Below are 25271 nucleotides of genomic sequence, written 5' to 3'. Positions count from 1 at the left end.
TAAAAAGATGAAATTATAATTTTAATACATTATTTTTCATATGTATGAAATACGTATTTTAATATTAACTTATAATTAAATAAATAAAATATTCAGAAGAATAAAAATATAATAATAATATCCCAAATTTATTATAGATAAGGAACCTAAATGCTTATAAAAGTTTTGTCCTCATATTTTAAACGCAGTCAGTGTAAAAACTTCTTCAAATTTATTTTAAAATTACACAACACAGTAATTATTTTAATTGATATATCTTTTATCTGCACTTTTCATAAACTACACTCATCCTCACGTGGTTTTTTTCTGACATTACCTATAATGTTACCCGTACAATTTACGTTTTAGGGAAAACATCGCACTCGAAATAAATACCACGTCATATCATTACGTGGTATTTATACACTGTATTATTTAAATTATAGACTATAAACCGAACTAATCCATAGATAGTCTCTTAATCAGTGGGAGTAGTAAAATTGTGATTTACTTGTTTTAGCCCCTACTGCTTACTACTGTTTATACACTATATGTTAAATGGAGTTGTACCTTCCTTTTATGATGAAATCATAAGTTTTGTTACGTTTATTTATTAACAAAGTGACACCATTGTGATAAGGGAAAACATTATATAGCTAATTGAGGTATTAAGTACAATATACGCGACTACATGTACGCGCAAAATAATTCAAGTGCTAGTAACAAGTCGTGGTCATTCACCTTCGTCTCGTTACTGTTCATTGTAGACTATGTGCAAATTGACTGGCGCTAATTCACCGAAAAAAATTCAATATCAATTACTATGTTGAATTCGTTACAAAGGAAATTCGGTAATGAGTCATTTCACGAACTTGTATAAACATTCTTTATTCTCGATATACAAGGTATCAAAAAAATTCGTGACCTATAAAATAAACTTTCTGTTACAAGCACAAGAGTATTGTTCCATAACCGCCGAATATATGTGGGCACGTATATGGTTTATTTGAAAAAGGCAACAATAATATTTGTTAATGTAAAACCTTTACAGTTAATTTAAAAATGGACTTCTATAAAATAATTCATTGTATATTCGGTATTTTCCCATACACTTCGATTTTCCTTGACAGCCAATGACGTATTAATTTAAAAGGAAACTAGTAACCATATTACGTAGAGGTAAACACAAATTCTCGTCATTTATAGCTGACAAGATGGCTATTCCACGATTGATTCATCATTATCAAATTTACGTTATATTAAAAAGTAATCCTAAGATTTGATTAATTTTTATCACGTAATTGGATTACATATAATATCGATGAATGCAACAATTTGTTATTAATATTATTCAATATTTAGAATCGAATTGGAAATGAATATTATTATTAATATAAATTGGAACGCCTTTCTTAATAATAAAAGATATAGGCGCAGGTTAAAGTAATTTACATGCGCTTTATACTTTATTAATAATAAAAACGGGTGAAGAAGGAGAAGAGATCAGTAAGATTATAATAAGTTAATACTTCTTTGGCGTAAACAATAAAAATCTTCAAAAATTCTACCTTTCTAATTTTCTCTTATCATTTTTCCCAAACGCGCCAAAAAACCTATTATGTACTTCAAAAATCATAAAATGGAGGACTAACCATAATATTACATACAGTGGATAAAAGACGCCTTATAGGACAATACATAAGGAAACAAAGTGAAATAAATGATTTTACACTTCATTTAAATTGCTGATGGCTTTAAACCATGACCTTAAAACAGGTATATAATTATTGCCAAGTTCAATGCTTAATAGAAATCCCAATTTCTTGACGTCAGTAAAATAAACTTGGAATCAATAAAGTTGTGACTCACCTTAAGCTACTGCTTTCCTTTACAAAACGATTGTAAAAAAGAAATAATTAACAGGGGTAGCGGCACCTTTATTTCCTTCCATAAAAGAGAAAAAAGTTATTTAATTATAAATACAGTGGATATCGCGTATAACGACGATGAAGGGTCCACTCTTATGTCGTTGTTATATCCAGAAGTCGTTACAGGCAGTGGTTGAGATAGACACGAATGTGTTCAGTTTATATTAATTTATTATTGAAAACATTTGTACACATAGTTATTCACTGGTATAATATACCAGAATATCTTTAAAAATAAAATAATAATAAAAAAATCAAAAAAGGTAAGGTAAAAGGTAAAGGTCTCTACATTTGCTGATCATCTGTGTTAATGTAAACAAAAGAGGGGAAATCTTTGTGAAAGAAATAAATCTTTGCGGCTGACTCCGGTCGAACTATCTGCATGGGATTTCTAGGAATTTGTTACATATGATTCATTAACAATCGCTACACCCGAACTCGGCATAACATGGAAAGTCGCTATAGCCACATGAATTTTGAACTAAAGTATGATTTATATTCAAGGAACTTAGATTTAACGTCGTTATAGCCAAATAGTCGCAACAAACAAGGTCGGAATAAATTATATCACGAGAAGGTGCCTGTTTCTACATAGAATGTGATTCTTATGTTAAAAACTAGTCAAAGCTTCAAAAGAACGATCGTTGTCTAATGATAAAAAGGAGCCTTCAACCAAATTGTCATTTTCTGTATTTCAGTGATTTTAGTACCCAAGGTAGTGTGCAGACTGCTTGTCTTGGGTTAGAGGCTTCCACGACACCGAACCCGAAGCCCACCGCCCAGGTCGGGCGTTCAAATCACGGCACCAATTTAGTTTCCGTGAAAGCAAACTGTGAGCGATCTGTTATAGGCCCAATAATCTACGACATGTACACAGACTGATAACTTAATATAATGAGGCAAACACTTAAAATATAATGAGGCAAACGGAAGGATTCCTTTCAGATTGTAACGCCACTGGATATTATTACTTATAATTATTAAGGCAGTGTAAATATGGACTGCAAGGAGCAATTAGCGTAACATCATTTGATGTCAATACTTATTTCTCAAAATAATTGGAAAACCAAGAAATGTATATATTATTTAAGCGCCACGCGATCGTTAAAAAAACACTTGTTTCACCATAAATGGTTCGTCAGTTACGGAAAAAGATTTGCCCCATGGCACGTGTTGGGCAAGTACACGTGAAGGTCAGAAATATTTGCAATAAAATCAAGTTCTTTATTTATTTTTGTTTGAAACACATGGAAGCTTTACGCGAGTCGAGTCCTCCATTTGACTATTATTAACGTTGATTAGTTATTTACAACCCGTCACGCATAAACTAAAGAATGCGAAATTTTCAAGATTTTATTGTAATAATAATCAAATCTGTTTTAAAGACTTATATTTGATATAAAATGATGTCACAACATCAACAAGGTGCGCGCTCAAGCCACTAGGTTAACACTGCTCTTTTTATTTTACATATATAATTGATATGAAATCTAACATTGTAATTTATATTTCATTAATAGAAATTACAATTCTTAATTATTCCATGGTATTATTTATGTTCTTAGTGGATTTTATATAAGAATAGAAGAAATTTGTTATTAGGAGACTTTATACTATATTAAAACAGCGTAAGTCGCAGTTTGAGAAACAGTTTAAGAAATACCATTATGTTTACTGATAAATTATTTAAAAAAACATTTGTTTTATTTATATGCTTATAACCTCATCAACTTACCTATATATAAACAGGCGTTGGGTTACTTTCTCTGACAATTGCAAAATCTGTAATATTGTCTCATATATGTTATATGAAAGCACGTAATTGAAAGGATGCCAGAAAACTCAGTAAAAGTCATTTAAAATTCTGGCAAAATACAAGGGTTACCGTTAGGTACAGTAAACGTACGCGCACCTGTATTTAATTTACATAATTATAATTTTAAAATATTATTAATAGTTGTATTTTTATATTGCGTACTTTCTTTTTATTATGAAAAGAAATAATATGTCTGTTAAAGAAAACACTTTTAATATATGTCAGTTATATAAGCATAATTTTGCATAATTAAGCTTATTTATTTGTTATATGAGAAATATTTTCAAGGCCTACTAAAATCTTAAATATCAAGTTAATTCAACGCGTTAATTCATATCTTTTCATTTACGTATATAATATACACCGTTAATAAAAAGTATTTGAGGGCAATACATCATAATACGATAATTTCGTATTATAAAAAAATAATCTAACTCAAAAAAATTGACTAAAAAAGTATATTAATATGAAAACCATAATAAGGTCATCTATTTAAATCAATTTTACTCTTTTATTACAACAATAAAAAAATCAAACAATGAAAATTTAAATTAGGGTCAAATTTTTCATATTGTTTCAAGTATGTCGTTCCGGCTAACGGATATAACTGTATAAGCTATTTTAAATTCATTAAAATACGTTATCTATTGAGGTATCCTAATGAGAACAAATGTTATCTGTATAAATATTATCAACTGATTTGTTGTGAGCTGTGATAACTACATAATATTAGCCATTAACGTTTAAGTAGGTTCCAATGCTTAATAATATTACTTATTATTCACCTAGATACAAACAAACTAATAATTATAAAGTTGAGTACGAATCAAGTGCAAATTAAAAAAAAAAAACCTTCTTGAACTTTTCTGATGATAAATGAAAATACATGAGCCCATGTATGTATGTAGTGTGGACTCAGTTCGCGCTTTTTTTGTAAACTTCTGGCTAATAAAGCCAGCCTACTTCCATCAAGAAACTCATAAGTTCCCTGGATATTTCGCAAGTTTACGGAGCGACCACATTTCTCAGAGTTTCTGTTCAGTGGGTGAATGGCTGATTCCTCTGCCCTGCAACAGTCTATGCACAAGGGACCGTCCGTCGCGCCAAAGTCAAGGAAATGTTTATTTAGGAGACAGTGGCCCGTAATTGTCTCTCATTATTCTGGGATTAAGTAATTAACGGTCGTAATGATATTTTTTAAGATTACCTACAGGAAAATAATTATTCCAATCCCAACAAACCGGGTCATCCCAACTGTGCTTTACCGACCAGGCCACTAGTTGCCTTAACCAATAAATGTTTTTTTCCTTTTCAACATAATATTTCACATACAGTAGCATTCCAGTCTTGATTGTCACAATGGCCTGAGTGATGGATTGTTTGAATCAGATAATTATTGTCAATATGGTTAATATTTTTCAAGGTTGTTCAACAATTTAGAAGTAATACAATATCTATTTCTAAACAGCATTGATGTGTTCGATGTTTAAATTAGTACAAAAAATTACCCCAGTTTTAAAAATGGCACTGTTCATTATAGGGCTGCTAGATTTTAAGAATTACGATATGTGTCATAAATAATATTGTTGACTTGATTGATATATAGAGAGAATCGAACGCACTATTCGTGGTTATTTCTTGGATAAATTGTGATTGAAGATTTATTTATTATAATACCTTACATATATCCTAATTTGATGTATCATTAGGCCAATTAAGTATTTTACATTATCTGAAAATGTTTAACTCGCAATATCTAATCCGATAACAAACTAACTTTCTAACTTAAGAAAATCCGAAAAAGGGAAATAAATTTGAATTAATTATAAAATCGATATCCAGCAAACAAACGCTCGTCTCTATGAATACACAAGCCAAAATGAAGTATATAAAATTACCACCACCGACAAGCAAACAAAAAGCGTGTGATCTGTCATGTGTATCTTGATGGTCCAGTCGATGACATTTGATACTTACACTTAGCATCTGCCAAAGGGATTTAAGTATAGAGCGGGCATTGGAAAATCGCTATAGAATAGCAAAAATCATATTAAATTAAAAATAATTTTTCGATTTGTGCAATGCCCGCTACATTAACCTATTTTATATACTAATATATTTTTGGTCTTATAATACGTTAATGCAAACACTGCAAAACATTAATAGTTAATATATAAAGCGACATGCGATTGGGCTGTATTCGAGCTGTAGAATCAAAATCGTAGTCTAACAATTCTGAACAAATAAATACAAACAATTCTGAAAGAAAACATCATTTTTTATAAACTTTCATGATGTCTTCAAGAAATATAAAATAATTAAATTATATAATTATCTCAGAATTCTGCACTCTACACACTCAAGAAATCAAAACACATACATAAAATGATTGTAAATCATATAATTTATGGATTATGTAAAACGTTTAAACTATTTTCCTTTTAAAACGCTAAACTTTCTCAGAAAAATAAACATAAAAGTAAATATTTATGGCTCATATCGAGATTATATTACGGAACATTTTGCAACGTGAAAGTAACGTTACAGCAGAGGTGCGCGGGCGCCGACAGTTCGTAGAAAGTAAACTTAACGATACACAAGATCAGCTGATCTTGATACGCATGTAATTTAAATAAATGCATACAGTTTTAACGTACATAACCTTATTGTTTATGTATGCAGACTATTTTGTTTTGTTCGCCAAGAGTTAGTATATGATACACGTATTTAAATTCCTTTAAATATAAGTAAAATAACTATTTTAATTTTTATTTAACTTAATATAAACAAGGAAATTAATTTTTTTTATTAAACGTTTTTTCATAAATCAAAAAAATATTATAAACCTTTTAAATACTGCGTATAAAAGGATGACTAGGTCCGGCTAATGATTGTAAGGAACTCCAAAAATTAAAAGCATTTTCAAAAACTATAGAATCATCGAAATATGAATAATAAAGTCTGCACATCATCAAGGCTGTATTGTCTTCCGCGTGACGTTGACATGGCAACAGACCTCGGTCTCTTCCTGTCTGGTAATCCACCACTATAGAATTAACGAAATATTCATTGCAGCTATTTCCTCAGCAATTAGACCCGTATTTCAATACCCATGGTAAATGCTTTTAATATACATATTTAGAATTAATTATTATAATTATTGAATATTTAGAATTATTCGATAGGACAATGGTTTACGGAAAAGCGTTATATAATTGATATAACCAAATGGATATGCATGACCCGCAATATATCAACAGTTTTACTTAAAAATAACATTGGCAGATTGTAAGAACAGTGTAGTATTGAAGTATTGAATTTAAAAGTACATTTATTAAGACACTTCTAACGCCATCTATCTGACTCGGCAAGAACCAACCAACCATAACAGCTGAACAACGACATTCGCGAAATCTTACAAGATGGCAGCACTAACACGATACAGACTCAAAACCAAAGGTTGCGAAAATTGTTATTTACCATTTTAAAACAATTCATGGTAGCAAAATATGTCATATAAATAATTATGATAATTATTCTAATTATGCTTTAATAACCTGTTTACTTGAATATAATTAGTAATCGTGATACAAATTAGAATTACATCAAGTATGTCTAATTAAATTAAATGGTATCGCCGAATGGAATCAATTTTTATCCCATTTTAAGGTTTCATTATTTAGTACCAAAAGCATTTATGTAAACCAAAACGCTCTTCACAAGGTTGCTTGCGGCTTACAAACACATTGATAACTGTTAATTTATAAAAAATATTGTAGCTATATTTGAAGTATCATGTGTGTTATAATAAATGAGTCGATTTTACAAAAACATTTCGTCTATAATACTTAATATTAAATATAAATAACTTTTTTAAATAGGTATAAAGTTGAATGCTATAAAATATTTTCAAAACTTTTCTGGACAGACTTTGGTACTAAAAATGTACGGTTTGATTTTACGGTAAATTTTCCTCAAAATATTCTTAGGTTGTAAATACGTATTTATTTAAGCGTATTATTGTTAATCTATCTCATAGTAATTGCTAAGTAGTTTCTTATGGTTACAAGTTGCCTAAGTTGCCTAGAAAGCTAAAATTGCATATTAGAGGCAAAATAACGACGTTCAATAAATCGCCACGTCAGTTATTACAAGTGAAAGTGGCCCAACGAAGCTTTCGAAACAGCTTTTTAAACCTAATAAACAATATTCCTAGACTTATCTCAGTAAAAAATTGTTTCGCAATTTTAGGATTTTATAAACTAAATCTTCTACGTAAGTCGTCTTTATAGCTACAAAGATTTCATTTTCGAATTCAAATTTACATTACTTCAAAAAGTTTGGAAAAAACTACAAACGGAGATTCGTGGTAAAACTATATAAGCATTTCAATAATAAATGTTATTGTATCATTATCAGATATCATCGAATCGGGCACACCCAATTATTCAAACAATATTTTTTAATGAATCATAGCGTGCGCTTGAATTGTACTATTAGAATTGCTTTTGTTTTCCCATCGCATTTAATTTATCTTTCTACTTATCCTCAATAACTTAATAATTTATATAAGAAATATTGTGTCTGACTGCCTTTTGTTGTAGGCTAAGCGCTTTACTTACATTATCACGTTCACAAAACAAACTTTATCTGCAGATATGTTTTCAGATTTATCTGTCATTTGCGGATGACGGATGTGATCACCTATATGTAAGGGCCAGCTACTAATGCAGCATTAAGGACTATTTATTCTTATGATACGCAAAATTCGCACGCATCAGTAAATACATATGACCCCGAATATGCGTGGGCCCCCTACCTAGGTCCTCTTCAAAACAATAACACAGCCGTGATCGCGTTGAACTTTTAGAAAGTCGCCGGCAGGCAACTTTCGCGACCGAATTCAAGAGAAAGTAGTTCGGAGCGCCGTCCGCATATATTATATCACTTAATCCGCAATTTTAATTATATCATAAGCTTGTTTACCTTAAAAGCTTACCCTTATTTACGCAACACTGTTATAGCTTCGTGGACTTGTAGTTGCTTCAACACATGTCAAATGTCATAAATATATTTAACGTGTTGTCAGCGTCTATTGCTGTCCAAAAAAGACATCAAGTTTATTTGAAGAAGTTAATTAGATTGGAAGAGAATCAAATCAAATTATTTCCCCCGACGTAAACTCTTTTTCATGATCGGATGTACTCCCTAAACCCTGTCAGAGAAACAAGCTAAAACCTTAACCAAATAAAATTTTAATGACCTATTGTTTGCGACGCCGAAAGTATAAAGAAACATCAAATAATCGTATGCCTCACTGAAGGTATACGGGACTTGTACCCGTTACTAAGCGGAAGTCAAGATTCACTTTCGGTTTTTAAATCATTTACGGAAACGTTCGTGCGCACCAAATTAGCGTATGTTAACAATCTATTTGCGAAGTAACAATGGAAGGTCAAAATACGCGTTAAACACGATTTTAATAATCCCATACGATGACATGTGTGAGATCTAATAAAAATTCAAGACGGCTCTCGTATGGCGTTGGCAATACGAAATTAACAGGAAGGCTTAGACTTCCTTCTTCGTTTTTTATCTAGTTTTATGTACCTCCTACATGACGATGTATGATAACAATAAAGTACAATGTGTGTTGTTCTACATTTAGTTTGACTTGGTGACGTGTTTTGTTTGTACTATTCTAATTTAGATGTAGATATGATGGTACACATTTAAGGCAAACATTTTGTACATACATAAACATGCGGAAATCTTTCAGGTTTCAATTCTAGCTGTAATAATGGATGAATTTATAAAGTACTACGTATATGAACTTTTACGTGCATCGTATTACAAATTGCACAGATCGTTTTCTATGCTCTATTTTAATTTTTTTTAAATGACTAATCCTTTTTTAACATAATATATTTTATTTCGAAAATCTACATCGCGTTATACTGTATATCTCCTACCGATTTTTGAAATAGATAAAAAGTTGAGATGATTACAAAACATCCTTTTTCGAAATTGAAGGACTAAGTATCACTTATTGATAGTTATACTATTACATAATAGTTAACCCCAATTTCTTTTTTTTGTATATTAGCGGGCGTTTGGTGGACCCTTGCTGCTTCTTCGATACAAAATGTCGTCCCCAAGGGAATTGTGTTCTGGGATGCGCGTGTATATAATCTTATTCCTTACAATTTCACGAGTGTTTGATTGACCTCGTTTGAACATATGTGATTATCGGAAATTGAAATTTTGTTTATTTGATAACAACTGGTAAATCCAGTAACAAAAGCTCAATAAAATAAAATACTTTTCGACCAATCTCTCAAAGGTTTTCCTTAAAATGAAATCAATATAACCGTTAACTAATATCGTTTCATTAACATAAATTACATAGCATTTTATCCTAAAATATCTAATATTATCTGTACATATGGTTGGGTTGACCTTAGAAACAGCATCGTCATCTCTGATATCATAGAATGATGTAGGCTCGATGCGGTAGCATTGATATAATCTAGGCAATTTTATACAAATAGTAAAAATATATTTCATTTCATTTACCTTTATCGTTATAAATAGCAATAATCAATAATACTCAATAATGTTAGCGTTGACACGCCAATATAATGTATGATTTTTAATTTTATATCATAGATTAATTTCATTAAAAATCAAAAAGTGTACATTATTTAAATAAATACTCAATTTACCTATATATTTTACAGTGACTGAAATATAATCGATTATTTTGATTTTTATATATATACTCGTATGATACATATGTAATTGTAAATACTGTTATTTAATAAAACCAAAATAAAAAAGTCAAGTCAGTTGGAAAATAAAAATCTAATTATATTTGTATAAAATTTAAGTGTCTGCATCTTTTGTAGATATTGATGAATGTTTTAAGAAATAAATGAGGCATGAATAATTACTATTATTTTAATTCAAAACGTACATAGAATCTAACATTGCAACAAGACTTTATCATACTGAGATTCACGAAACGTGTTATCTTCGTGATATCGTTATCAACATGATTACGCTTATATTACAAATTACGTTTTATGTAATATCTATTCACGCTATGTTATCGAATACGTTTATAAGGAAGTAACGGAAACGGTTGGGGAGTCCGTAAAAATAAAATATTAATGACGCAATAATCACATATTGGTTGTGAAATTTTTTGATCCAGAAATAAGGTGATAAAAAATACTATATAAGATATATATTAAATATGTGAAGCGTTCGAAAAAAAGGGTTTCATTGCTGCATTGCAACAATAATTAAAAAAAGATGTTATAGACATCTTTTTTTAATTATTGATGCTTATAATTTTTATGAACGAAACATATTATTTTGATACATTGAGGTTTTGTAAAAGCCAAAACTTTGTAATGCCCATATATAAGAGAAATAATATTATTAGACAATACAAAAAAAATAAAACATATAAACATGATATTAATAATTTAAATATCTGTACCCTGGTTTCTGGAACGCGGATCGTGGAGCTCACAGGAAAATGCCTGACTCGTATTCGTAAAAAAAATATTGACGGTGTTAACCCCACAATAAACCTTGAGCCACTTAAGCCAGTATTCCATATCCAGTATTCGAAATTTAATATTGGATATAAAACTCGGGTGTTAAAAATTAACAATTCCAATAAGCACTTTAAACACGAAAATCATTCGAGAGAGAATCTCAGAGAGAAAAATTCAAATTTCGAACACAACGCCAAAAAGTGGATCCTTATAGAGTACAATGGTTTATTATCATTCAGTTATTTTTGGCCAGTGTAAATATAGGAACTACTTGCAACAATGTAGTTCATTAGCAACATGTAATACACTATGTAATTAAATACTGTACAACGTCTGTAACACCGACTATTTAATTTGTAATGCAACTTTGTACATTTTAATTATAGGGCATATGTTTTACCGAAAACATTTAGTGATATTTAAAATCTGTTCCTTATTATCAATTGTTGTGGTAGCTCGCCATTCTAGTGTCTCATATATGTTAACTAATTTCGAAGATACAAATAATGGAGCAGATTTTTTATAGAATAAGGGGCAAACAGCAATAGGCTTATCTGATGACACACTGTCACCAGGTAAGCATTATTGCTTGCAGACATGAACCCTAATTGCCACAGAGCTTGGGATTTTACTTACAAGACATAGAAATTATAATTAAAAATTGTTATGAGTATAATTTCCAACAATCTTGAAAATTTGCAGTCTATTACAGCCTGGTTTCCATATCGTTCATAATTTAAAATAAAACAATTCAAAACGGTATTTGTATTAAAATGAGCGCTCACTTAAGAACAAAAAAAAATGTCCTAGAAAATGTAATTATATACTTTAACAAGGTGTCCTAAATTTTAAGTAAAATGAGTTTCAATTTATCATTATTCGCCTCAGTTAAATGTTTATTTTCAAAATACATTTATGTCTTGTTTTTTTATAACAGGAAGTAAAGCGTAGAACAAAACCAATATTATTGATATAAATGTGCTGAAACTTTCTATTACAGAAACGATTAGTAATTTAAAAAAGCTTCTACATCTTCTACTTAAACATCCTTACAGACTAGATATTCAGTCAAAAGTCTAAACGTATTAGATTTAAACTAAGATGGGACTCTTAACCGTAAGTGAGAACGCGCTGAAGTTTTGTAAACCGAAAAATACTCGCTTTGTAAGGGGGTCAGGCGTTCGAGGCTGCGGCCTACGCATTCTGAAATCAGTTAGCAACGTGTGACCTCTGCTTAACCAGCAACGAAAACAAACTTCAAACCTTCGACCTCGAGCGCAATTTACACATAATTTGAATAAACGGCTTAGGAAAACTGATTTACTGCCTACTTACATAAAATAATTTACACTGTCTATACTTCAAAAAAAAAGCAAAATTAGTATCCTCGTAGTACGACGACATACTTATTAGCATTTATGAATATATTAAACACAGCATTTTCATACCTCGTAGTAATAAATAAATTACGCGTTTTATTTATTTATTTAACTTGCGACTAGACCGAGCCTTCTATATCTCAGTGTTTTTTTTACTTGTCATTGTGTCAGTATGCAGATTTTGTTGACTTATAATAATAATATAATTAAATATTAAGCGTATGATTTATTTAGATGTCTTTACTCTGAAACATTAAATGTGTTTATCTTTCAACAAGAGCTAGACAGAACCTTCATATTAAGTGTACATATCTCTAAAGACAGATAGAGAGAGCCTGCAATAACTTATTAAATTTTTTACTTAAAAACCTAGTTAGTGCGTTAGATAACTTCCTGCGTTTATATCATCATATCATAGTTTCATAACTCGCCGTACATACGCCGGTATCAATTAAATTAACGAAGGCTCGAACACAATGCGACATTTAACCGTTTTAACTGTTGATATGACATTGCCGTGATGTGATCAAATGCGAATAGTCAGTCCAAAAATAAAAAGCTTACTGACATTATATTAAATAAAGGAAATTATTTAATTACGTAAATCAGAATCTAAAAATAACGGAAAACACATCAGTTACCTGTGTCCGATTTAAACTATAATACTTCATTAAAGGGAAGCCCCAATCTTTGTTGCCAATGTGACAATTTATATAGGTGAAACACGAAAATGAGTCATGAATCCGTCTGTCGTATACAGACATTGATACAGGTAATGATAAACCATATTTATGAATAATTTATTTCAAGGAAAATCGTACTATCGTTTATCGGCGCTTTGATTATTCCCTAAAGGTTTACCAGTTCATAAAAAGATATTAGTGAGTGTGTTAAGTTATTATATTAACTAATTATTAGTTTCAATAGGCTAGACTATAGTGGAATTAAAGTGTTTTTTAAGTAAGTATGGATCTGCCTGGTGATAGGCGATAGGCGTTTGCCTATCATCCCAAGCATTTAGAAAAAACTGCTCTGCCCTTGGCAAGCGGCTCTTAGTTGGTAGGGCACTAGAGGAATTATTTATAATCTAAGCAGAGCCGCAGAGCGCATTAGGAAACGCAGCCTTTCACTGAATCAACTCTTTGAAACAGAAGAGGTTATAAAGTTCGTTACCTTAAAGAACTATAATTTGACATTAACCCCTTTTTCAATTCAATGACAAAACCCCACAATTCTATGTGGACAAGATATCACTAGATAGTGTTGGCTTCACGAAAATTCACTCATTCAGGCTTTCGGATTTACTCGTATTGTCGAAATTACATAGTCGAAAAAAAATATTTATTTCAATTATAATAAATTTGTCCCTAAAATTAACAATCAAGGTCTCTTTCATCTGACAATGACAGCATTAATAATAAATAATGATAATTTAATTGTCATAATTATGATTACAAAGTCCAAATTAATTATCATTAATTTAAATCTAAGTAGAAAATTTTTTTTTTAGAAGCTTCAATAATTATACTAGTACCGATAAAATTAAGGCAAAGAGGTACTCATTATGTACTATATAAAAATGTCAAATAGGCGCATTACCTGCTGTAATAAACACACATTATTGTATTTATTAAATTTTTGAAATTGTAAAAAAATCTGCGGCAATACGTAGGAGTGTACGTTTAACACAATGTAATACTGTTTATAGTCGGTTTATCATGATAAGCATCTTTGGATTTTATACAAGGATATTAAGCATATCAAAATATTATTCCTTATTGAAGGTAAGAATACGAAATAAATAAAATATAATTTAATCAATGCGAGTTGCGACCATGAGTGAGACGACCATAAAATCATCTTTGGATTTTATCGTCCGGATTTTATACAAAGAATTAAGCTTTTTTTAAAATATTGTTCCTTATTGACTACAGCACTTATTACGTATTTTTTGTGAGGATCTCTCTGATAATGAGAGAGTAATATTACGAACGTAATATTTTAATGAAAGCTTCAAATTTGTTATCATTACAAATCTATATTAACATTAAATTTTTCTAAAGTAAAAGGTGCTACTACTATTTTACTACGACTCACTGCATTATCTTTAAATATGTATAAATATCATATTAAGTGAGATATTAAATTAATTATAACAATTAATTGACTTCGGCAATTATAATGTATTTGGAAGTATTTATTTATTGTATGTAAGCACAAACATATATTACAAACGAGGGTAACCAAAAACAATACGTTGGCAAAATATAACAGTAATATCACTTTTAAATATAGAATTATGAGACAAAGTGTCGTCTATCCGTACCTATACCAAAATTTAGCGGTCAGCTAAGACAGAGACATAGTTACGTGTATATTAAGAATACACAGCATGTCGATATTTATAGCAATACTAAGTTGATTAGCAGCCCATGGCAATAGGGTCAGACTGGAGTTTACAATAGTCGTCTAGTCAGCGAATAAAAGTTGATTATTAAATTAACGTCGCTAACATACAAAGGAAACGAAGTAATCTAAATAAAGTATCCGAAATGCCGAAATACAGCCCGAACAGAAGGATTTTAGTCAAACTGCTTGACTATGATTTCGTATCAAGAATATTTACTATTTATTTATATGTATATATATGAGTATGAGTGTGCTTTTAGTGTGATTTAAGAAATCCATTCGTTTTCCGTATTCTACTAGGCTTTCTATAATTAGACTAGACATAGACATTTATTTCAAATAAAACACGTACAGAAATTTACAAGTTACGTTTTAAATCATTGAATCGATCGAATCGGTACGATTAAAATCGACGAAATCTATTAGGTATGAGGGTGTGCAATTATTTAATCAATTACCATCTCAAATTCGCAATATTGGAGTGTTTGACAAATTCAAAAAGGCATTAAAGATGCATGTTAGAATGAACATAGCTGACTAAAATTGTTACGGCTAATGGCGACGTGTATCTCGCTCGTATATAATATATACATATTAATATTAAGTTTCTCATGTATATAAATATTTCTGTTTTTTTTTGTAATGAGAAATAAAGTTCTTTAAACATTAAATCGTTTAAAGTTATATTAAAAAAATTGTATTTATAATAATTTATTAGAAATGAGAAAATTACATATAGACAATAAAACCTCAATGGATTTATGGTAAGATTCTGCAGATACTTGTTGGAGCTTCTATCACTACGCTAATTTCAAAATACTTGGTCTAATAATCTATTGAAAGCATAGACATCAGCCTTTTGTTGTGACAAAAACATTTGCAGCAAGTGACACTGGCATCGACTACGATTAAAAAGATGGTGTTGTTAAAATGTGAACGCGAGTGTGTAATATAAAATACTTGCCAACTACCTTTCAGAACCGGGATGAAGGCTACACTACGTCAACAGACTTCAGATGGGGAGTTTCCCAATTGCTATTTCTGCGTGTATATATTTTTATTAGATGTTTCAATGACGTGGGATTACGATGAACGTAAGTATAATACGGATAGTGAAACGTCAGTATAATTGCACGTATTATTTACCACCGGGCCCGCGACCCCTTCCAAAACACGCACTACCTCGAGAATGCCAAGAAATAGACCGACCGTTTTATTGCTTTTGTTTAATAAATTTGAATTGTTAGGTAAATTATGATTTATACCTCTGCGAATAAAACCACAGATAGACGTTATAAAAAATATCCAATCGCCTTTGAAAACTTCCTTCACTACCATCTCGTGAAACATCACTTTCCAAATTATTACAATTTAAACTGAAAAGTTAGCACTTAGGGCACAACCGCAACTTTCATTTTACATTTCTTCATATTTTTCATGCCTACATTTCTATCCGGAAGAATTGAGTCAATATTTTTTTTTCTATTGCGTGCTACTGGCATTGTTTAATTAACTACAAGTTTCAATGCTCCTTGCAACTTTATTAACTTCCCTTAGTGCCAATTCTGAGTTTCCGTATTGAGCTTTTAGTTAAATAAAAACTATTTCTTACATCGCATCTCGAAAGATTTTTTCAAAAATAATTTAAGACGCTTTCGTCATAAAACGACTATAAATTTATCTATTTGCAGCTGATAGTAAAGGATATTACTCCAACATCTATTTGTTTATTTTTATTTATTTACACTTCGTAACCATAATATATATAATTAAGAATAAAAAATACTAAAAATAAGCAGGTTAAATAAGTTATTAGACAACGGGCGGCCTTATCGCTAACAAGCGATTTCAACCTAATATGGAACAATACATAAAGAAACACATACAGAGGGTAAAGTACAAGAAGTATAAAGTATTATTGATGGTTAATGCAATTATACTTATAAATTCAGTTAGAGATCCCAAGCATCACGAGTCAAAGATAGCTGATGACTCGTAACGAGTGACCGTGACTAGGTCGTCCTCGGTGCTACTGGACCGCATCAAATAAGGCCACTATAACATTGGCAGCGATCGCGGAAGAGCGTTTTATAAAATGGAAAAAATGTCGTATTTATTTCTATGCTACTACCAAATAAATGACTACTAGTAAATGACTGATAATGATAAATACGTTACGTATTTTACTGCTTTTATCGTTTAACATTAACATTTTATAAAATAATATTTAAAAATTGTTCGATTTAGTTTTCGTTGTCAGATGTTGATGATTTAGAAATTGACATAAACATTAACATACTAAAAGTTTAAAGCACGAGCAAGACTGAAAAATATGAAGAAAGAAAGATGTATTAAATAGTTAGAAATTTCATACTTACAAGTAGGTATCCTACGGAATATTAAATTAAATTTTCTATCGTGAAATCAATTTTACAGAGCCTTCAAATTATGTATTTATAATTCTTTCCTTGTTTTTTTATCGCTATTCGCTACCTTCGTTGTCTCGGTCTAAAAGGTACTTAGTGACAAATATCGATTTACAGTATGCACTTTTTACTGTAAAGAAGCCTTGACTAGAGGAAATTATTTAATTTAAATGTAATTTCTGTCTGAATACTTTTCACTAAGCGGAAGTTTCGATAAATAGATTTTAATATTCACATTAAAATGTTGTCATTAAACTTCTATCATCCTACATAGTAGTTAACAGACAATGATAATCCGGGAAAAGCGAGTGCGATTGGCAAAACAGTACAGTTGGTAAAGGCTCAGAAGACTGATCACCTAACTAGGGGTTAAGAGACTTCAAAACAACCAGCGTATACTCTATATTGTTTTTCAAGCGGGGTGTTGAGTTTATTTTAAAGGGGGGTCGCTGTCCGATGAATAGTAATAAATACAAACTACATATATTATATATATACAATAGCGTGCAATGTATATATTATTATAATATACAATAACGGGGTCGCAAAATCGTTTCCTTAACTTTTTGGCTTTTTTGAGGGTTGTGACATAAAAATGGTTTAGCAACGATACTCATGAACGAGAAACGATAACATGTTATGTATAGACAAAATGTAGCTTAAAAATCTTTGGCCCAAAAGTACTACTATACAACTACTACTACTACCTCCGTACAACATATATAAAATTATCCACAATATGGGTTCGAAATCGTTTGGACGTGTAGAACTGTAGACATACAATATACGTAAGGTACTTAAACAAAATTTATATATTTTTATTGCTATAACCACCAAAACAATCGAAATTGTCATATTGTATATGTAAATAAGTTCTTTATACAATGTTCTTTCTAATAAAATATCTTTATATAGCGCATTTATACAATGACCGACTCGTACATGAAATTCATATACATAATATGCCAATTCAAAACCTGTTTCAGTATAAAATATTTGATCGCTATTTTTGTGCATTTGTCCTTCCTTAAATGCCGAATCCTATAACGGTACTGACTTACAAATGTTTTATAATTATACGGTTATTAACCTAAGCCCGAACCGGTAGGCGATGTTAAAGACCTGAATTTGTTTGATTAAAAAATAATCAAATTTTAAGTTAAGGTCAATGAAAGTATGAAACATGAGGACGTTAGAATTAATGAATAATGCTTTAGATAAATTGATACCACAGACATTGGTCATACAAAGATATAGAATAGATAGAATATAGATTTTATAGAAAGGAAGTCCCCATGAAAAAATCCAGTTCCTAACTAATACTGTACGTGCAATATTACGTACATATTTTTAATCTGTCTATTATCTTAATGGCGCCAGTAATAGAATGTTTAAAAGAATTTGCGATAATTGAATTTAAATACATATAAGTATAAAACAATGTCGCTTTCCCTGTCCCTATATCCCTATGAAATGCTTAAATCTTTTAAAATACGCAACTGATTTAAATCGTATTAATAGATACAATGATTAAAGAGGAAGGTTTTTATGTATAATTACAATACATTGTTAATATAACTCTATGTGGTCCTTTACAGCATATGATTTAAGTAAATATTTTCGAAGATATCACAGATTTAAAAAATGCGTAGCGTTTTCGGCCATACCGGCCGGGCAAGGCGGCGGGAGCGTGCTTATAAATAGCGCGTCGGAGGCCGCAGTTCTCCCTGCCACAAACGGATTAGGATTAGGGTAAAAAATCGCCTTCACCTGGGGAAGTAAAGGCCCTTAAGGCCAACAGCGAGTTACCATTTAAAAAAAACAGCGATCGGACGGAAATAACAATACTTAAAAAACGTGCGCAAAAATCAGCATTGCACCCATGCAAACAACTAGCGTGCCGGGGCGAGTCGCTGGTAAAAAATACATAATACTAAAAAGTTCGTGTAATGATTGAGAAGAGAAGTGCTGATTTGTGAATGGCTTCAGCCGTCTTCAGCGGTAAAAATAGAAAATCTGTAATACACATTTTGACATACACTGGAGTAAAAACAGATATTAGAGTAGGAATTTACGATACAAAATTATAATTTGACAATAACTTAAATTAACGGGTATAACATTCATTATTAATTTAATTGCTATACCGTTGAACTTAATAAAAATAAATATTTAAAACTCGGAAACACAGCAATGCGTGTAAGCACATAAAATCAGATTATTTTCCTATTATTCAAAAAAACAACTTATTACTTAAACTAAAACTCTTTCGTCTCATTCTGTCAAATTATGTTTACGCTGCGTTGTAAGAGACACATGACAACTAAAGTTTTACTATCTTTGACTCATGTCTAATGTAAAAGATGACACACATCGCTGGTATTCATTCGAACTAATCATTAGTCTCCGTATCGGCACCGGCAGACACTAAGAGGTTAGCGACCGCGCGTTCAGCTTTTGACATTTAAGTTAGTATTCGATTGCAATCTATTAATAATAATCTATGCCCTTTCTTAGACCATAGAGTTTGATATATGATAGCAATACATTAAATTTATTAATAGGGTCGATTCAAGCTCAACGTGAGCTCTTGACCCATTTATTTAATGATAAAATGATAAATTTCATATACAATGTGTTAAACAAAGCATCAGGCATCGCCAAGTTGAAACAACGGTAAACACTCGTTAAAACATTCTAGTCTATATCATTATGTGATTAATATAAACACATGTTCAACTCCGTTCCTTTCAATTCAATTATTTATAGTTAAACGGAAATAACAAGATAAAAATATTTTTTTTATTATTGGTGATTAGCCTACCCATCGCTTACATTCCGAATTCAAATTATCGAAGCAGCAGATACCCATGCGGATAGTGTAAATCTTATAATTGCCTACAGACGCATCGCAAGCATAACAGATATCGATATATGCCTACAAAAACCAAATTCCCTTTCGCTTATATAAGTAAATTTTCATAGCAATAACAATGTAAATGAGAACTAACATAAGCAAATGATTCCATCTAGCTACTAGCCACTGCCGTGCTAGCAGAGTACACAATGTAAATAACAATTTACCATCAGGTACAGAAACGGCATTCAAATCTGAATAATGTATTACTAGTAGCTAATTAATAAATTATGTATTGCCAATACATGTTGAATTATTTTTAAGTTCAATGTCCTGTGGACGATATTGAAATATCTGTAACCACCTTCAGACGAAAATGCGCAAACATTTTTAAAATTCTGAAGAGAGTTAACCTATACCTTACGAAAACTTTATTAAAGGCTCTGGCGTACGTAAACATTTAATTAATGTCAAAATTCTGCTATACTAACTCTATTTTATTGCCATTACATTATTCGAGTAGTCAAATTAATGAAAACTGGAAGTGTGACATACATACACATACATACGTATGAAGACACACCCTACTTCCGCGTTTATAATATAAGCATACTAACCTTAATTTATTATATGAGTTTATATTTCAAATTATTTAAATTATTTAAATTTAAATTTTATTAAAATCTTATATAACCTTCAGATGACTTCAACGGACCTCCAAATTACACATAACAGTAACGAAATTGGACAAAAACCCTCAAGGTCTAAGAGAGATAGTCGACAGTTTCCTCGTTCAATTAATAGGCATATAAAATCTATTCAATTATATTTCTTTAGAAAAAGACCACAGATTAAGTCTTAAGAAAATATGCCTGAAAACTGCAACAAAATAATGAAATGTAATGACTTAAAACTGAACAAAAACAAATCAGTTATGAAACAAGAGGTAGAATCTAAGTTGAATCTGAGAATTAGGTCCAATTACGTTAAGACTTGAAAAGTTGTACAATAGCAGTGGTGCGTATCGGGAAAGTCATTATATAACCGATTTTATTCCGGATGTTAAATCAACTTTACAACCCTAGCATAGTGCAAGCGGAACGCGTGTTAATCACTGTTAACTGTACAGACTTATTGCTATATTAAAAGATCACACAACGTAAGAAATCATTAGATGCACTATATCAAGTTAATCAACCGACACCATACTACACACATTCAGCATTTCACGTAAATTGTAAAGTATCGCGTAGTTTACACAAGAATAAAATTATTTTTTTGTATGCTAGATAAACTGAATATCAGCATATTAAGGATTCACTACTTTAATTACTGAAATATTGAATAACGTCCTTTACATTTCACATGCTTGCATCATCATCATTGCACATTCGATGCTTACCATCACAGGTTGCAGCCATAAACTTCCCATTCGCAGAGAAATCCACCATTAAAACGTTTCCCGGATGACCCTTGAGATTTTTAAGAAGCCAAGGGTGAGAAAATTCGGTTTTCTGTTTCCATGTTCCGCGCTTCTTGCTCTTTCCGGTCGGACGACTTTCCGTTACAGTGTTTTCGGTCGCTGGTGCAATTGGTTCCACTGTAAAATTACATAAGAAATTAAAATGTATACATTTCAATTTGCTGAATGAACAGCACACAAAATGTTCGATAATAATAATTGAATTATTGTGACAATTTCCTTGAATGAATGTTGATATTAAAATTAGTCTCATAAACTGTATATTTACTCAAATGTGTACAGATATCGAAACCGTCTTGATAACTTTTTCTTCTAAAAATATATTTCATACTTATGAGAATAAATTCATTATTTTTGAATAATAAGATTTTATACAGCTCCGGATAATAATCTTTATAATTTAAATACTTAACAAAGGACACTTTAAAGCATATAAGTTTATATATAGTTGATACTGTATTACTGAGAATAAAATATGAATTAAATTATTTTATAATGTTTGATATAGCCGACGAAAGAATTTTACTACAATACTATCATAATAAGAATGTGATTAAAAATTCATACAAATATTTAAAGACGTAAAAATATGATAAAAACGATAATAATTACATAAAGACGTAAATGAACGTATTTGTAATAAGTAATACGTAATAGTCGGTAAATACTTATGAGCTTTAAGAATAGTTCTAATTGAAAACAAACTATTTCATGGCAAACCATTCATATACTTAAACGATTTTTTTAACACATGTGAAATACTAACAAAGCATCTTATTCATTTTGCTTTTGTAGACTTGGACAATGACCAATCATTGATTATGTGAGAATTTAATAACATTGTTTGTATTTGTTTGGCTTTAACTTGACATATTAGACTTTTAAAAAGTTATTTTACATTGCTATGTACATAGAAAAAGTTGGTACTTTTTCCTGTCCTCAAACTCCTCCAATGTAAATCAAGCCATTCAATAAAATTCTTTGTCAATTGCATGACTCAAGGCAATTCATAGGAAACAACTGAATGAGCCTCATACAGTAGTAGGTAGTAGACAGAAGTAAAACAGTTTTAACAAATATTTTTTTATGTAAACTCTGTGGTTCATATATTTAACTCTCATATTTGCAAAAAAATTTATAGCATAGTCAGTAAATGCCTTTTTGGTTGGTAGAAATAATCAGGAAATAAAATCAATTTATACAATTATTTATACATCAAGTTAAACAATATGTTACATTCATAATAATTACAAAGAGTGATATCTACCATACTACTAATTGTATTTTATGATTTTGAATTAAATTTTTAACCATCATAACAATATTGTATGATAAGGCAAAGGCCAATTTAAATACATCTGAAACATGACATAACAAACTGGTTGAGAAGGTCATGGTATACTAGTAAACAAGAGTATCACTTATTTTAAAAATTATACTTCTCCACATGGTAAAAAACTAATTCAGAATTATTATTTTGCTATATATTAGTAACAAATGTACTAGTCTTATAATTATTTTCTAAATTATCAACCTTTTATATTTAAAATACTACTAAAATAGGATAAAGTGAGATGCATAAAAGATAAAAGTAGCGATACAGGTATATTTAGCAAATTCTAGGTTTTTTTATTAGATATTCCCACTCATGTGTTGTGAATCATTAACCCTTTATAAGCACATGGTTGTATTGTTCTTCACATGGTTATATTGTCATAACCATGTGAAGAACAATGTGAACATCCAAAAAGCATTTATATTATGTCAACTTACTTTAAAACTAAATAGAGTAACTATTTATTTGGAAATTGAAGTATGTTACACATAGTATGTACTGCATAATAATGGATATTCTTGCTAACCAAGTTGCAAGAGATACAGTAATGAAAACATTAATACAACTTTAGTCTTTAATACGGTACATGATTATTAGGATTACGGTACGACCTTGTTTTAAAGGAAAAAATACAGTTAACTTTAGCGAAAAAAGCTGTATGTATGCCAGTGATTTTGCGCGGCAAACCACGTGTAAATGGGTTTTCGTTGTAATGCAACAAAGATAAAGATACATGTGACAAATATATTAATTTTAGTCATTCTACAATTTATTATAAATATTAATAAAATACCTACCCATATCCCTCGAAGTTTCTTCTTCTGTTTTTGGTTTCTTGTTGCCAAAAATGTTCTTGTATATGAAATGTATGATAATGCATGATAGAACTGTAGCTAATATAGCCAAAAATAGATTCATATTTAAACCGCTATCCATTTCGCTAATTTTCACTTAGAATTATTTAAATTTCTCCGCTTAGGATAGTTGTCAATATAGGAACAATCACGCGGTTTCAGACTCAAAGGAAAACTGCCAAAACACCGCAAACATACAGATCCACAGATCAAGTAGTACAGATCACAAGTGGGAAGTGACTGACATCTGTTACTATTGACAGCTTCAATTCGAGTAAGTCAAATGACAGTTAACTCTTTTTATACGTTTTGAAGGGAAGCTTACATCTTAAAAAGGTATAAACAAAACTTTAAACATGTAAAATAAACTAATATATGCTGTAATATAATTTAACGTCAAACACAGTATTAATTGAAGCTAATAATAAAAAAAATATACAATTTAATAATATTAACATCATTATATATGTATATACAAGATTTGGCGGCTCACTTTTGAAATTTGATGGCACACAAAAGTGCCGCGGAACAGGGGTTGAAAATCACTGGCTTAGGATATTTTTTTTTTTTTTTTTTTTTTTTTTTAAATATAGCATTACGCTGAGCGTATAGCCACCGACAAAGGTAAGGGAAAAGAACAATAAAGAAAAAGAATTTTAGATCGAACAAAAATTACATAGGATAAGGGATAGGATCAGCAGGTTATAAAACTATTTCTAATTCAATATACTACTAACTACATTATGGAAAGTAACAACTAAGAACAGTAATTAAAATATATCATATAGAGGCTTAGGATATTGTTGGGATCCATATTCTGTACAATACATTATATTTATAATAATTTGTATAAAATGAGGCTTCATTTGTATAATCTGAACCAATTTATAACATCAGACTATTGATTAACATTCAATTCGAAATACACATTGAGGAACATTTATTTTTTTAAATATCTTTAAAAAAAATTGTTTTCATTTGATTTAAAACAGACCAAAAATTTAGAAAAAAAAAGTAATTTAATTCATAAACGAAAAAAAATTATGAAAATATAAAGTGCTAGTTAATGCAACCATTAACAACCAATGCCTTAAAACACGTTCATTTGTGGCACGACGAACATTGATGTGAGACGGATGGTATGGCTGGTACTGGAAAGCCTCACAGAGAACAGTAGTCCATGTAGCGCCAAGTTTACGCTTTTTAGAGTGAAGCACCGCCTCGCATTCGCGGAAG

The 25271-nt window shown here is 30.4% G+C and overlaps 1 protein-coding gene across 2 annotated transcripts in view; it reads right to left on the bottom strand.

The window, feature by feature from the left end:
* The window catches only part of LOC110992731 (transducin beta-like protein 2), a 77840-nt gene extending 53577 nt beyond the window's left edge, over positions 1–24263 (bottom strand). The window contains exons 1-2 of one of the 2 annotated variants that reach the window (XM_022258671.2): positions 23979–24263; positions 21765–21962 (exon numbers count right to left, since the gene is read on the bottom strand). In XM_022258671.2, the coding sequence (XP_022114363.2) occupies positions 21765–21962; positions 23979–24117 (337 nt within the window). In that variant the 5' untranslated portion in view covers positions 24118–24263. The remainder of the gene's footprint in view (positions 1–21764; positions 21963–23978) is intronic. The other variant, XM_022258663.2, reaches the window with a different exon arrangement.
* Positions 24264–25271: the final 1008 nt, after the last annotated feature.

Source organism: Pieris rapae, chromosome 4 (assembly GCF_905147795.1).
Source record: "Pieris rapae chromosome 4, ilPieRapa1.1, whole genome shotgun sequence".
NCBI classification, from domain to species: Eukaryota; Metazoa; Arthropoda; class Insecta; order Lepidoptera; family Pieridae; genus Pieris; species Pieris rapae.
This window is presented reverse-complemented; position numbering and strand designations above follow the sequence as displayed.